The sequence below is a fragment of the Sapajus apella genome, unplaced genomic scaffold (genome assembly GCF_009761245.1).
Source record: "Sapajus apella isolate SASKATOON/1434 unplaced genomic scaffold, GSC_monkey_1.0 scaffold219, whole genome shotgun sequence".
NCBI classification, from domain to species: domain Eukaryota; kingdom Metazoa; phylum Chordata; class Mammalia; order Primates; family Cebidae; genus Sapajus; species Sapajus apella.
Window position 1 is genome coordinate 535,697 of NW_022437159.1, and position 14,513 is coordinate 550,209.

The 14,513-nt window shown below is 54.5% G+C and overlaps 1 protein-coding gene across 6 annotated transcripts in view; it reads left to right on the forward strand.

Annotated features, from left to right (window-relative positions):
* The window catches only part of COL23A1 (collagen type XXIII alpha 1 chain), a 355,575-nt gene extending 344,713 nt beyond the window's left edge, over window positions 1-10,862 (forward strand). For 4 of the 6 annotated variants that reach the window (XM_032270900.1, XM_032270904.1, XM_032270905.1 and 1 more), the window contains 12 exons: window positions 776-865; window positions 1,731-1,793; window positions 2,090-2,146; window positions 2,369-2,395; window positions 3,424-3,486; window positions 3,570-3,623; window positions 3,917-3,943; window positions 6,470-6,523; window positions 6,735-6,821; window positions 8,298-8,375; window positions 9,267-9,305; window positions 9,781-10,862. In XM_032270900.1, coding sequence (XP_032126791.1) covers window positions 776-865; window positions 1,731-1,793; window positions 2,090-2,146; window positions 2,369-2,395; window positions 3,424-3,486; window positions 3,570-3,623; window positions 3,917-3,943; window positions 6,470-6,523; window positions 6,735-6,821; window positions 8,298-8,375; window positions 9,267-9,305; window positions 9,781-9,783 — 642 coding nt within the window. In that variant the 3' untranslated portion in view covers window positions 9,784-10,862. The remainder of the gene's footprint in view (window positions 1-775; window positions 866-1,730; window positions 1,794-2,089; window positions 2,147-2,368; window positions 2,396-3,423; window positions 3,487-3,569; window positions 3,624-3,916; window positions 3,944-6,469; window positions 6,524-6,734; window positions 6,822-8,297; window positions 8,376-9,266; window positions 9,306-9,780) is intronic. The other 2 variants (XM_032270901.1, XM_032270903.1) reach the window with 1 other exon arrangement.
* The last annotated feature ends 3,651 nt before the right edge of the window (window positions 10,863-14,513 follow it).

Genomic DNA, 14,513 nt, shown 5'->3' on the forward strand with positions numbered 1-14,513 from the left:
CATGTGCGAGAGAGGCAAAAATCGTGGATTCTCACACCAGGCTGCCTGTGTACAAACCCTGGTCTGCCCTCAGGCCCTGGGCAAGTTGCCCACTCTCAGGCAGGGCTGAGTAACCCTGTGTATGAAGAACACTCAGTGCAGTGCTTGGCACATAGTGGAAAGCCGCAGAGGCTAAGAGCATCACTGCCACCATAGGTATTACCGAAGTGAAAGAGAGAGAGAGAGAGAGAGGGAGACGACAGAGTGTGTGTGTGTGTGTGTGTGTGTGTGTGTGTGTGTGTGTGTGTGTGATATCCTATACAGATGTGAGCATATTCATAGGGTCACTTGCTATATTCAAGGGCAAGTCTTTCTCACTGGGCCCATAGTGTGTGTCTCATCCTGGACGTTATGTAATTGGTTGAGTGGAGGGATTTGGTTGCTGGATGAGTTTGTGGGGGTGGGGGAGTCCCACCACTAGCTTCTAAGATGTAAGCACAAAGCTGGCCCCATGAGCACGCCCAGAGGGGCAGTTCCAGGCTCACATGCTCCACGCATCTGCCCCTGGCCCCTGCCCTGAGGTGTCCACACCCGGATGCAATGAGGCAGGAGTGGCATTGCCTCCCACCCCCCGCCACTGCATTCAATGGAGGCTCTCAGCCACCATGGCTGGAGGTGGGGACCCACAAAGAGGAAGTGGGGGCCTACCATGGACTAAGCTCTGGGGACCCACTAGGGTGGGGAAAGGGAGAGGACCTGCTGAGCCCCATGAATCCCTTGTTTTTGTGGCTTTCAGGGTCCCAAAGGACAGAAAGGAGACCCAGGAGAGCCAGGGCCAACTGGACTCAAAGGGGAAGCAGGCGAGATGGGCTTGTCTGGCCTCCCGGTATGTGACTGGGCTGGGCCACACATTATGCCTCCTGTGTGGGAGCCCCGAGGTGACTGCGTGGCCCCTGTGCTGTGAGGGGGCCAGGGGCGTCCAACAGCCATTGCAGTCTCAGTGCCCAGCCTGCTGGGGACACTGTAGGCTCCAGGCCAGCGCTGCCCTCCTCTCTCCAGGTGTCTATTTCCTTGTCTGGAACAGGCTTTCCACCTTGCTCAGATGGCAGGTAGAATCGGGAGACATGGCCATGGAAGCGCATTGACCAGATGGTTATACCACTGTTCTCTGACCTAAGCTGCCCAAATTTGCATTCAGCTCTGTCCTAGCTGACTTTGGAGCCCTGGGCAAGCAACCTAACCTCCTGGGGCCTTGGTTTCCTCACTTCCAAAGTGGGGGTGATCTTTCCCCTCCCTCAAGGGCATGCGTGGCTGGGCTGACAGTGGTGGCTGGCACACAGCAGTACCCACTGTTGTTGTCCTCATCATTTTTATTGTTGCTTTTGTGGCCCGACTGGAAGAGCCGCCAGGTGTAACACCACCACTGGGACACATTCGCTGTCCATCCCTGATGATCACTGGGCTAGAGGAGCTGCTGGGGTTTGACCCGGGGTCTTTGCTTCAGAGCCCCTGGTTGCTCCCTGCACCCCAGGAAAACAATCTGCATGGCTGCTCATGTGCTCTCTAAAGCCCACGCTGCTCACCACCCACGGCGTGGTACACAGATCTAAGGAAAACCTTTTTCAGTTGCAACGGCTAACTTATGACTACTGCCAGAAGCCACATGGGGGCAGGAAGGGAGGTCGCTAAGCACCATGGGTGGTGACGCAGGTGCTAGACACAAAGGACTCACAGGCCATGCCATTCTGCAGGGTGCCGACGGCCTCAAGGGGGAGAAAGGGGAGTCAGCGTCTGGCAGCCTACAGGAGAGCCTGGTAAGCGTGTGCAGGGGGCAGGGCTTCCCCCAGCACCCAGTCCAGGCTGGGTGGGGACCCTGAGCCTTGGGACAAAAAGGCCACCTGGCCTGAACAAACCCAGGGCAGTAGGGGAGGAAGAGTAAAGGGAGCAAGGCTCCTCTGAGAACCCACAGGCCAACTGCCATCCACTCACCAGGCTGTGCCCTCTGAGGGCAGGAAGGAGACCCTCACTCCAGCAGTGTGCAGTGAGCTTGGGTGCGGGCGGGTGAGGGTGACAGGTGGTGGGTGACTAACCTGTCTCTCACCCTCCCTAGGCTCAGCTCATAGTGGAGCCGGGGCCCCCTGGCCCCCCTGGCCCCCCAGGCCCCATGGTAAGGACGGTTTGTTTTGGTTTGGTTTGAAGCAGCCAGGAAAGCAAGAGGCGGGGTGGGGGCTAGGTCCCGGAGCCATGACCCAGGAGAGAGCAGGCTTCTTTATTCAGGGAGGGGCACATGGGCAGAGGGCAGAGCCCAGGATGGGGCCCCAGGGGCCAGCAAGTGGCCACTGCAAGAGGGTCCGGAGCCAGCCTTCTCATCTGCTTCTTCTTCCTGCAGGGCCTCCAGGGAATCCAGGGTCCCAAGGTGAGTGGACACAGATTTCCCTACTGGCCTCAGACTCACCGCCCAGGCGGTTTCCAAGAACCTCACCAAAGCGAAGGGCCTGACCTCCGCCCTGGCCCATCCCTGAGTCTTCCTAGCACCTGAACATCCCAAGTCCCCAGGGCATAACCTCCCAGATGTCCTCAGGGCCAGTGCCCCCTCCCCACACCTGGGGCTCTCTCCTCCACTTTCTCTGTCTGCCTGGGACCCCAGTCTGTCCCTCTTTCCTTCTCGGGTCCACCACCCACTGTTTCTACTGCTTGTCCCCTTCTCCTTTCTCTGTGCCTCCCAGTTCCTTGCACTGTCCTCGCCTCTCCCCATTCCAGCCTGCCCCACACACATCTGTCTCTCAGCTGCCACAGGCTGAGCACGAAGTCTTGGGCTTGGTGTCTATTACATAATGGCGTGTTCCCTTCTCTTACATTAAATCTTCGAGTGTGGCCTGCCCACATGCCCTGCCCCAGGGAGGCAGACACAGAAGGGGGGGCCATCTGGCCTCACTCCTTGTCACACCACCCCCCACCCCCGGGGGTGAGTACATCTCTGCTTCCCCAGCTCAGAGGCCAGATGTAGGATTCAGAGTCATGGAATCCCAGGTCTCAGCATGCGGCCCCACCAGATACACTTTCTTCTGGCTCTGTTTTCTCTTAAGGCCTCCTCAGTTCATGTTTCAAAGAGGTGACTGCTGTCAGGGACAGGGTCCAAGGCTTGCCACAGAGGCCTGATGAGGACCCAGCTCTGCTGCCTTCCACTGTGTGGCTGGGCCCATCCCCACTCATCTCTGCACCTGCTTTCCTCATCTGTGGAATGGGTGTGACCATGATCACCTTCCAGGCATGGCCAGAGCTCTTCCTGATTACCCTCACCGGAGAGTAAGCCAGGGTCAGGCCTGGCGGAGCCTGGATTTGTTCCTCTGCCCACACCCCAGCTCCCATGCAGTCTCCAAGCTTGCCTGTCCTACTGTCTGTCTGACCCCTTCCCCCTGACTGATTTCCCTCCTTTGCCTCCAGGGCTTGGATGGAGCAAAGGGAGAGAAGGGCACATCGGGTGAGAGAGGTCCCAGCGGCCTGCCTGTGAGTGTCACGAGACTTGTTTGTCCCAAAGGTGTTAATTCCTGTAACCAGCATGCCTCTTGACTCATTCCTTTTCTATCCAGGGGCCAGTTGGCCCACCGGGCCTTATTGGGCTGCCAGGAACCAAAGGAGAGAAGGTAACTGCCTTATTCAGAACTCCCTCTCCAACTATGGCCACATGTTCATGGTGTCGCTCAGCCCTGGGAGCCCAAACCTGTACCTCACTGGGTCCCTGCACTTCACAGAGCCAGAGTTTACACTCTGTGGATGCCAGGTCTATCCTGGCCTCTATCTATGCCTGCACGGTTGGTGGGTCTCCTTGCCCCCCTCTCTGTGGCCAGACCTGGTATCCACAGGGCTGGACTTCCCAGCAGCTGTACTCCCAGCACCCCTCCCTAACCCCTCTTACCCACTCTGTGTCTCTTCTCAGGGCAGACCCGGGGAGCCAGGACTAGATGTAAGTGACTCATCATTTGCGTTGAGTAATTGGGTCCCTCTTGTGTGTATCTTCTGCCCTCATGTAGTAACCTGGTCTGGCTACTCAAGTGTGACCCCCCTTTCCCAGGGCTGGGACTGCAACTGACTGGTTCCCCCTGTGTCCTCATTGGCAAATCCAGTGCACAGCCCAGAGTAGGTGTTTTTATGGACAGATGAATGGATTGTTGATGGGTGGATAATGGAAGGATACATTGGTAGATGGATGATGGATGGAGGATGAAGGACAATGGAGGATGCATTGTTGGATTGATAGATGCATAATGCATGCAGGATGGATGGATGGATAAATAGATGGATAGATGATGGATGAGTGGATGATAGATAAATGGATGTTGGGTGGCTGGATGTTAAATGGATGTTGGATATGTGGTTGGATGGATAATGGAAGAAAGATGGATGATGGATGGAGGATTAATCTATTCAATCCTCCATCCATGCATCCATCAATCAATGCATCTGTATCCATTATGGATGGATGTTTGGATAGATAATGGATGGATAGATGTTGGATGATGAATGGATGGATAGATGGATGGATGGATGGATAATGAATGGCAATGGAGGGATGGATGGATGGATGGATGATGCATTGTAGCAAGGAAGTGAAGAGAGGAGTGAAGAGCCTGTTGCAATATCCTCGTGAGAGATAATGAGGCTTTAGCTAGAGCAGTAATTTGAGAAGAAGAGGAAGGGAAGTATTAGCCCAGGTTGATTATATCAAGTCTGTTCTGGTAGCATACATAGAAAACAGTTTAAACTGGCTTAAAATGTCTCATAACTGAAAAGTCTTGGGGTTCAACACGTGGATCCAGGGCTCAACTGTGTCAACACAACTCAGCCTTTCACCCTCTTTTGTCTGCTTTCCCTGTGGAAATCAAGTTCCACGTGGTGGTGAGGTAAAGCCAGCAGCTCCAGACCAGCCTCCTCCCAGGCCCAAACCAAGAAGAAAGAAAATTTACCTCACTCCAGTGTTCTACCGGAAGTCTCATGGGCTCTCACTGGTCCCAGTTAGGTTAACACTGAACCGTCTTGACCATAGGAATGCAGTGCCCTGATGAGTCAGATCACGGACTGGGGTGAAATCAATGTGTTGTAAGAAGGGAGGTTGTTCTCAGGAAGAGCAGGTAGCTATTTCAAGGGACATAGGACAGAAGCAGGGCTGCAAGGACTCTGGTGCCCACCCTAGACTTTAAAAAGAGAACATTACCTGGAAGAGCAACTGTGGACAAGGGAAAGGAAGAGCTGTAGTCTGGGTTTCTGACTGGGAGGGCTGGCCTCCATCAATGGGAAGGGAGAGGACAATGCTGAGCCCACTGCAGGTTCTGGGGCCAGTTGTGGGTGGAGCTAAAGAGACTCCATGCCACCATGAATGTGGTCACAGCTGCATTCTAGGAGGCCTGGTGCTCAGGGTAGCATCTCAAAACCATGCCCACCTGCTCTACCTGGCAAAGCCCAAGCCCCTCCTCAACTCCACCAGGCTCAACTGTAATGCGGACTGTGCTCAGAAGCTCCTTCTGACCCCCACCTGTAACAGAGCAGCCCTTGCCCCCAGAATCCCACCCCACCATCTCACACCTGTCACTGAGCATTGACTGTCATCAGCACTCTGTTGCCTCCCCGTTACACATCAACAAGGAAACATGTCCAATCCAATTCTCTTTTTTTATTTTTAAACTTTTGTTTGTTTCTTTGTTTTTTGAAATGGACTCTTGCTCTGTCCTCTAGGCCAGAGGCAGTGGCGCAATCTCGGCTCACTGCAACCCCCACCTCTCGGGTTCAGGCGATACTCCTGCCTCAGCCTCCTGAGTAGCTGGGATTATAGGTGCCAGCCACCATGCCTGGCTAATTTCTATACTTTTAGTAGAGCCAGGGTTTCACCATATTGGCCAGCCTGGTCTTGAACTCCTGACCTCAAGTGATCTGCCTCAGCCTCCCAAAGTGCTGGGATTACAGGTGTGAGCCACCATGCCCAGCCATAACAAATCTAACTCTCTGTCCTCAGTGTCCAGCCAGTCCAGCTCCTAGTAGCTGTTTAGCCACATTGGATGGATGGATGGATGGACAGATGGGTGTACAGGAAGCTGAGCCAAGAGCACAGGACAGAGGTCATTTCTCATTCCATCAAAGACAGTGACATAACTTCCATGGTTTCTGGGGCCTCGGTCCCCAGCCAAGCCTAGACCGGTGCCAGCCACATCTGTGATGTGAGAGACCCCTTGTCAGCAGCTCTGCCTGACTGTTGGTATCCAGGGACTACTTTGGAGCAAGCCCACCTGGCATCCTCAATACATGCTCTTCCTACATCAGCCTTGTACCTGGCAGTGTATCACCTACAGCTGGGACCGGGCCAGCGTGTGCCATGAACATGCACAGGGAGGTGGGTGGGAAGTGGGCATGTGGATGGCAGAGGAACAGAGACGAACAGGTAACAGAGGGGCAAACCTCCAGCCTCATTTTCGGATTCAGTCTCTAATCCTTTTGTCAGGGTTTCCCTGGACCTCGAGGAGAGAAAGGTGACCGGAGTGAACGTGGAGAGAAGGTAAGGGCAGCTGGACGGGAGCTAGGGCAGGAGGAAAGGGGAAGGAGGCAGGTAGGAATGGAAGCCTAGGGGAATCAGGCAGCGAGAAGCTGGCCAGGCAGGTGGGCGGGAGGCAGGGGGAGGCTGGCCCCAGGTGCCTCTCTCGGAGAGGTGTTGGAGGTGCCTGAGCCTGGCAGCTATGGCCAATACCATCATCTTCCCTCCTGCACAGGGAGAGCGAGGAGTCCCCGGCCGGAAAGGAGTGAAGGGCCAGAAAGGCGAGCCAGGACCACCAGGCTTGGACCAGCCGTGTCCTGTGGTAGGTGTCGGAGCAGGGCCCCACCCCAGGTCTTTTTGGCCTCCAGCCAGGGTCAGACCAACATCTTGCCTGTCCTCAGAGCTCAGTTGCAAGTCCCAGAGGCCCCACTGGTCATGTACCAGCCTTCCTCACTGTCAGGAACACTGCTGCTGACTGCCCCCAACTGTGGGCATGGCTCGGGGAACCCAGCCCCTCTAGAGATGGAGGCCTGGCCCCTCATTGTTCAGCCTCAGGACAGGCCTGGCTTGAGTCAAACGCACTTGGGGTGGAGGTCGACAGGGGCCAGACCATGAGCAGAAGGGCTTTACCTGGAGTCATCAGTACCATCAGCAGTGCCCTGGGAGGGGGCTGGGCCCTGGAGAGGGAAGCGAAGTCAGCACAGGCACGCTGCTGGGGGCGGGGCAGTGAGCGTCCAGCCCCATCGCCCTGGCCACCTGGGGCCACAGTCAGGGTCTGACTCCTGCTGTGCTGGAAGTCAAGCTGGGCTGAAACTCAGCTTCCCCACCTCTATGGCTGGCTGCCCCTCCCCTTCCTTCTTCCTTCCCAGAAGAGTCTCTCTGGGCAGAGGCAGCACCTCCCTCTTCCTCGCATTCCCCCCTCTTCCTCGCATCCCCTCTGCCTGCCCCCATACCCTTCCTTTACCTCCTTACCTGCTCTCTCAGTGTCCCTTGGTAGCCCACCAGTCCCAGTACCCAGTGCGTGAAACAACTACAATTCAAAAGTCAACTCCTTTTATTTCTTTTTAAAGACAGACTTAGTCTGTCGCCCAGGCTAGAGTGCAGTGGTGCAATCATGGCTCACTGCAGCCTCGATCTCCCAGGCTCAAGTGATCCTCCTGCCTCAGCCTCCCCAGTAGCCAAAACTGCAGGAATGCACACCATGCCCCACTAATTTTTAATTTTTGTAGAGATGGAGTCTTGCGATGTTGCCCAGGCTCATCTTGAACTCCTGGGCTCAAGTGATTATCCCACCTTGGCCTCCCAGAGTGCTGGGATGACAGGTGTGAGCCACCATGGCCTGCCTAGTTTCCTTTTGCTAGAAAGCAGGGAGGGTTTACATGTCATACTCTTTCAGTGGAGCTCAGAAAAGATAGGAAAAACAAAACAGCTGGGTTTCCATACTAAAACTGGGCAGATATTCATACCTGGCTACTCATATGTTCATACCCTGGCCATGGGAATAGGGTGGGGGCCTTCCTCAGGGATGCAGGCCAGCCTCAACCTCCAGTGGCACCAGAGCTAGAGACCCCCTCCCAGACCTTTGGCCTCTGTTCCTCAGTGTCCCCATCCTGCAGTGGGGGGTACCCCTCCCCCCAGACAGTTTTGAGAAGTCAATGAGAAAAGGACTTACAGAGTGAAGTGGTCAGAGCACAGAAAGGGCAGGGACAGCAGGGGCAGGGTGACTCAGTCCCACAGCTCTAGACTGTGGCCCAGGACTCCCCTCCAAGTCAGTAAGCCCTTGTCTCCTTTGAAACAGGAGAATCCCACCTGCGGAGGCCGGAGAGGGGCTCCAGGCTGGCGGGGCCCTTCGAGGGGCAGTGGGCCATGCCCTGGGGTAGGCAGCCTGGCCTGCTGTGTGCTGTGTGCAGTGTGCTGTGTGGGCCTTCTGGGCAGCCGGGGCCCTGGGCTCTGCCCCGGCCTTCCTTGCTTCCACCTTCCTTTCCATTCTGCCCTCCTCCCTACCTTCCCTTTGGTCCCTAGCCTGGTTCCCTGGTGTACTCATGGGAATGTTCCAGGGGATGCCCAGTGAAGCCTGTGCCAATGCTCTGGAACAGAATGATATGTTTTGTGCCCTAGCGCCCCCAGGGGTGCCAAGCTGATGAGTCAGTCTTTGTTCCTCTTCAGTTTCCCCACCCTCCAGGCTGCCTGAGGAAACCCAGACCCTGCTTATGTGTGACTGCTGAGTGGGCACCACAGGTGCCACCAGACAGCCCCAGCCCCACGCTCAGCCCCAGCCCCCAACAACCTGAGCCTGCCCTGTGCAGGGCCAATACAGGCTGGAGCAGGATGCCAACTCCTGGGCCGTCCTCAAAACCCTCCAGACGACATTCCTGCCCAAGGCCTGAAAGTTCACAGGCCCCAGAATGAGGAGCCAGAGTCACTATCACATCAGGCAGGAAGCCACACAGCTCTCGGCAGGACCCAGGCCAGCCCATGCATGCCTGGTACAACACCCATCCCTTCTGTTTCTGCCCACTGCACAGTGGTCTCCACAAAGCACAGAGGGAACACACTCAGGACAAGCTAAGTGAGAGGCCATCATGTCTCCATCACCCCACTACCTGGGTGGACAGAGGGGACATTGTGGCCCTGCCTCAGTGGGCCCTCAGCAGCCTCACATGGCAGCTCCCTGGCCTGCACCTCCCTACAGACCAGGGAGGGTATGTGGGGTATAGAGGAGCTCCCCAAGCCCCATCCCCATCACTGAAACTTTCTTCTTTTCTAGGGCCCCGACGGGCTGCCCGTGCCTGGCTGCTGGCATAAGGTACCTTGCAGGGAAGAGCCTCCAGGGCAGGCTCAGGGGAGGTGGGGGAGGCAGGGGAGGGTGGGGGGATGGGGAGCACCCTGGAGCCTGGGTGCTGTCACTCAAACCTCTGGGTGTCTACAGCTCACCCCACAGTGACTGAATAGCCCGGTTTCCCATGATGACCCTGGTTTTGACTCTCCCAGCTTGCAGCTGAGGCGTGGGACTATAGTCCTGGGTGATGGTGTATAACCCACCCTGTTGGTCACATGGACTCAAATGACACTTGGCCAAGGCAGAGTAAAGCCGTCAGTGCCTCCTGGGATATTGTCCAAACTGGCCCACTGAGAGGGAGAGGGAGGCAAGGGAAAAGAGAAGGGGTCCGCAGCTGTTCCTGAGGAAATGAACAGGAAAGGGATTGCCGGAGTAGGGTGGCCTGGATGGGGGTGGGGCCTCTCAGCTCCTTATCACCTTCAGTCTCTTCCTCCTTTTCCAGTGACCCTCAGGCCCAGCTCACACCTGTACAGATCCGTGTGGACATTTTTAATTTTTGTAAAAACAAAACAGTAATATATTGATCTTTTCTCATGGAATGCACTACCTGTGGCATTTTAACATTCGAGACTGTGCTCACCCAGCCCCAGAGCCTTCAGCATGTGAAGCTGCAGGAAAGTGGACAGCCCAGACCAGGGAGATGTGTACCTAAGGGGCACCCTTGGGCCTGGGCTTTCCCGGGAAGGAGACAAAGGCAGAAGCCCCTGGCTAGGGCAAGGCTGGAAAGATGCTAGGTTGGGCCTTCACAGAGAGACTCTCAGCGGTGGTACTGCCCTTCAAGAACCTGTCCCCAAAACCCTGGATTCCCTGGGACACATCCTATCCAAGAAGGCTCAGGGCTGGGACAGCAGCTGCTGCTGCTGCTGCCACCGGCCTCACCAGCCTCCAAACTCAGCCACAACCAGCTGCCTCTACAGTTGGACAAGACTTGGCCCCTGGACAAGACTCACCTGGAACTTGCAGCTGAACCCACAGAGCAGTGAGTGGAAATCCCCCAAGAGGGTCTAGCTGCCACCACATTTGGTAGGCCCCAGGAGGCCAGACTGCCATGAGAATATATGTCCTCTGGCCAGGAGTAGTGGCCAAGCTCTGTGATAGCTGTGATGTGGACCCCGCTCCAGGGAGCTAGCTGAGTGTCGGGGATGGAGGGGCCCAGGTGGGACTGACTGCTACTTCCTGTCTCTGTTTTCATATCATCCAGAGAGGGACAAGATGGGACATGGCCCAGCCAAAGGAGGCAGTCCTCCCACTCAGAGTCTGAGTCTTACTGATCCCAAGTCTCCTACCCAGAACTGTGGCCAAAAATGACTCTACGTGGGCTGTACAGGCAAAGCAAACCTCAGGGCTGGTTCCCAGCTGGCCTGAGCAGGGGGCCTGCCACCAGACCCACCCACACTCTGACAAGAGGCTTTTTCGCTTCCAGCAAGCGTTCCCAGCAACCAGCTCCATCCTGGCTGCTCACCTTCCTTCCATTTCCATGTAGATGGAGATCACTGTGTGTAATAAACCACGAGTGCGTGTCTGGGTGAGCCTGTCCTTGTGGACTACCCCTGGGGCACCTCTGGCTGCGGTTTCCTGGCCACTGCTGGGTGGGGAAGGAAAAGGGGACTCTCCCTGAGTCAGAGCCATCCCAGAAACAGAGAAGGAAGTTCAGCGTTAGGGAAAAGATGGGACTTGGAGTTCAGAAGACACGGATTCACAGCCTGGTCTGGCTACACACCGAGTCCTCTGGCGAGTCTCTAACTGTCAAACTGAGCCCCTGTGTGCTCCTCTATTGCAGTTACCAGAATGCTGCATAACAAATCTCTCCAAAACTTGTTGCCTTAAAAAAATGGTCATTTTGGCCAGACACAGTGGCTTGTGCTTGTAATCCCAGTACTCTGGGAAGGCAAGGTGAGAGGATCACTTGAGCCCAGGAGTTTGAGACCAGGCTGGCCGCATAGGAAGACTCCATCTCTACCAAAACTAAAGAATTAAAAAACATTAGTAGGGCATGGTGATATATCCCTGTGGTCCTAACTGCTGGGCAGGCTGAAGCAGGAGGACCACTTGAGCCCAGAAGTTCAAGATCAGCCTGAGCAACATAGAGAAATTCCTCTCTTAAAAAAAATAATAATAATTTCTATTTCTCTTGTATAGCCTATGGTTAATGGGCTCAGTGTGGGTGCTTCTCACTCAAACTCTCCCGCATGGTGGTTGCTACTGGTCCTATAGCCAGGACTTCAGATGGCAAATACCTATTTGTAGCCTCTCCACTTGACCCAGGCTCCCTCCCACATGGTGGCTGGATTCTAAAAGTGACTGTCCCAGGTCAGCCAGGTGGAAGCTGTGTCACCTTTTAGGGCCAAGTCTCAGAAGTCATGTGCTGTCACTTTCTGAAAGAGTGGAGGGAGGAGAGATAGACCCCACCTCTCCATGGGAAAGTGTCAACATCATATTTCAAGGAGAAAATGTGGAATCATAAATCTTCTTGCGGCCGTCTGAAAAAATGCAAACTCCCACCTCAACCGTGAAATGAGAGGGCACTATTTACCACTCGGATTGTGGTTCCCTGAGGATCCAGTGCACAGAGTATGCAAAGAATGTAGGGTGAGTCCCTTACCCAGAAGCACCCTCAATTCTGATTTTCCTCCCTCCTCCTGACTCCAAGACTGAGCAAGGGCCACAGTCCTGCAAAGTGTTCCCACTTCTCTCATCACAGCTGGTCCCTATTACAGCCCTGAGAGGGTCCCTCTTACAGATGACAAAACCAAGCACATCCAGGGTGGCCTAGACAAGATGGGCCTGCAGTGATGGTGTCTCTGATGGTGGTGGTGCATTACACTGACGGTGTCTGAGTCTACAAGGACTGAGGCCTAAGGAGGGCCACAGTATGAATGGTCCCCCTCAGACCTCTGTGACATGGCCTCCTTGCTAAGCAGAAGAGGCTTAGACATACACTGGCTAAGGAGGAGGGATATGTCCAGTCCCCTTCTCTGTTTCCCTAGGAAACTGGCAATAAGTAGCAGGCCACATCACTCAGCCAGTTGTCTGGGTCAACAGGAAAGCCAGTAGTAGGAAACACCACTGTGGTGTTTCTCTTCTGTGATGACTGATGGAAGTCACTGGGTGTCCACACCTCCTCTGGAGTTCCAGCACAACCTCACAATCTACTGCACGCTACACTTCACAGTTCCCTCCTCCCTCCATCCAGGAACCCCACTTGATCCCCTCACCAGTCCTGCAAAGCCCAGGGCTTGTGTGATAGGTGTCACTGTTTCCATTTTACATAGGGGAGAACTGAGGCTCAGAGAGGGTAGTCACCTGCCCAGGGATGCACAGCCAGGACATAGTGGCAGGCTTGGGAGAGCATCTAGGCTCTTGGGTTGTCTTCTACTTTGTCTTTCCAAAACTTGTCTGGCAGAGCATGGAATCTGATAGGCAGTTCCATGATGCTGGGTGGTTGGCAGGTAGATCCTCCTGGGGGTAGAAGCCATGTGTTCCCCGCTCTTCCCCAGTCTTCTGAGGGGGTCTCTCCTGCTCCTTTGGGCAGGATGGGGCATTCTTGGCCCACTGCTGCCCCCTTGCGGTGTCATACCTTGTATCCTAATGCCTGCAAACTTGTCAACTGCAAGCTTCAAAATTTAGAGTCTGCTGAGTCCTCAAAGCACCCAGGGTTGAGCACAGAGACAGCAGAGGAATCAATGACTTGTTCAAGGTTCCAGCTGAGACACTGGGGAGCATCCTGCTTCACAGCTGAGTCTCAAGGACTGGGGGGCCTCAGATCTCCTGCCAAGAAAGGCAGTGCAGCCACAAAGTACCCCTTTCTGGAAAAGAGAGAAGTATATTTACTGACCCCTGCTACATGCCATGACAGCTAAACCACAAGGATAACTATCCCTTTTTATAGATGAATCTGAAGTGGACTTACCTAGGTCTCTTTCCTCCTGGTCCCTAGGAGACCACTAGAAATACAGGGGCTACTCTTGGTTATCACAATGATTTGGGGACACCCTGGCATTCAAGGGGTAGGCCCAGGGATAGTGAACACCTAAAATGCATAGGCCAGTCCTACCCAATGACAAATCATCTCAACAAGAATCCCAGTGCTACCCCTGTTCAGAAATACCATGCCCTGGGTTCAAATCCTGGCTCAGCCACTTCCATCTCCTACCATCTTGGTCTCCAAAGTTGCCTTGAAGTCCAGGCATGAGATAAAGACAGAGGAGTGCTTAGCACAGGACTAGAGACAAGAAGTGGACTTTTCTGAGCAGGAAGAAGGTAAGGCTTCCTGGTGTTGTCCCTGGCCATGCTATAAGATACTCCTGGCCCAGGAAATGACTCAGCCTGGCCTGACCTCAACTATATTACTTTTTTTTTTTTTTGAGACAGAATCCCATTCTGTCGCTCAGGCTGGAGTGCAGTGGCATGATCTCAGCTCATTGCAATCTGACTCCCATGTTCAAGTGATTCTCTTGCCTCAGCCTCCTGAGCAGGTGGAATTACAGGCGCCTGCCACCACACCTGGCTAATATTTTTATATTTTTAGTAGAGACAGGGTTTCACCGTGTTGGTCAAGCTGGTCTCAAACTCCTGATCTCAGGTGATCCGCCCACCTTGGCCTCCCAAAGTGCTGGGATTACAGGCATAAGCCACCGCACCCGGCCTATATCACCTCTTGACCAAGGAGCAGGTGAAATGTTAGCTGGGCCCGGCTACAGCCTTCTCACCCTCTGCCTCAAAGCAGGAAAAGCCCCTGAGCCAATCTGACTCCTCTGAGCTGCCATGGGGCCACAGCTGTGGCTGGAGTTTGAGCTACAAGACAGGGCTGAAAAGTGGGCCTCAAATAGAACACACACACACACATACACAAAGCCTGAACTGCAGGGCATGGAAGTATCATAGGTCTCTCTACTAGTGAGGAGAAACCAATCCACGAAGAAAATGGTGACCACGATCCCACTCACACACACACAGGATCTGTGAGGACTTGATCTTTAGAAACGAAGTATAGGGTGGGCATTGTGGCATGCACCTGTAGTAGCAGGTACTTGGGAGGCTGAGATGGGAGGATCACATGAGCCCAGGGAGGTAGAGGCTCTAATGAGCTATGATCATGCCACTGCACTCCAGCCTGAGCAACAGAATGAGACCTTGTCTTAAAAAAAAAAAAAAAAAAAAAAAAAAAAAAAAAAA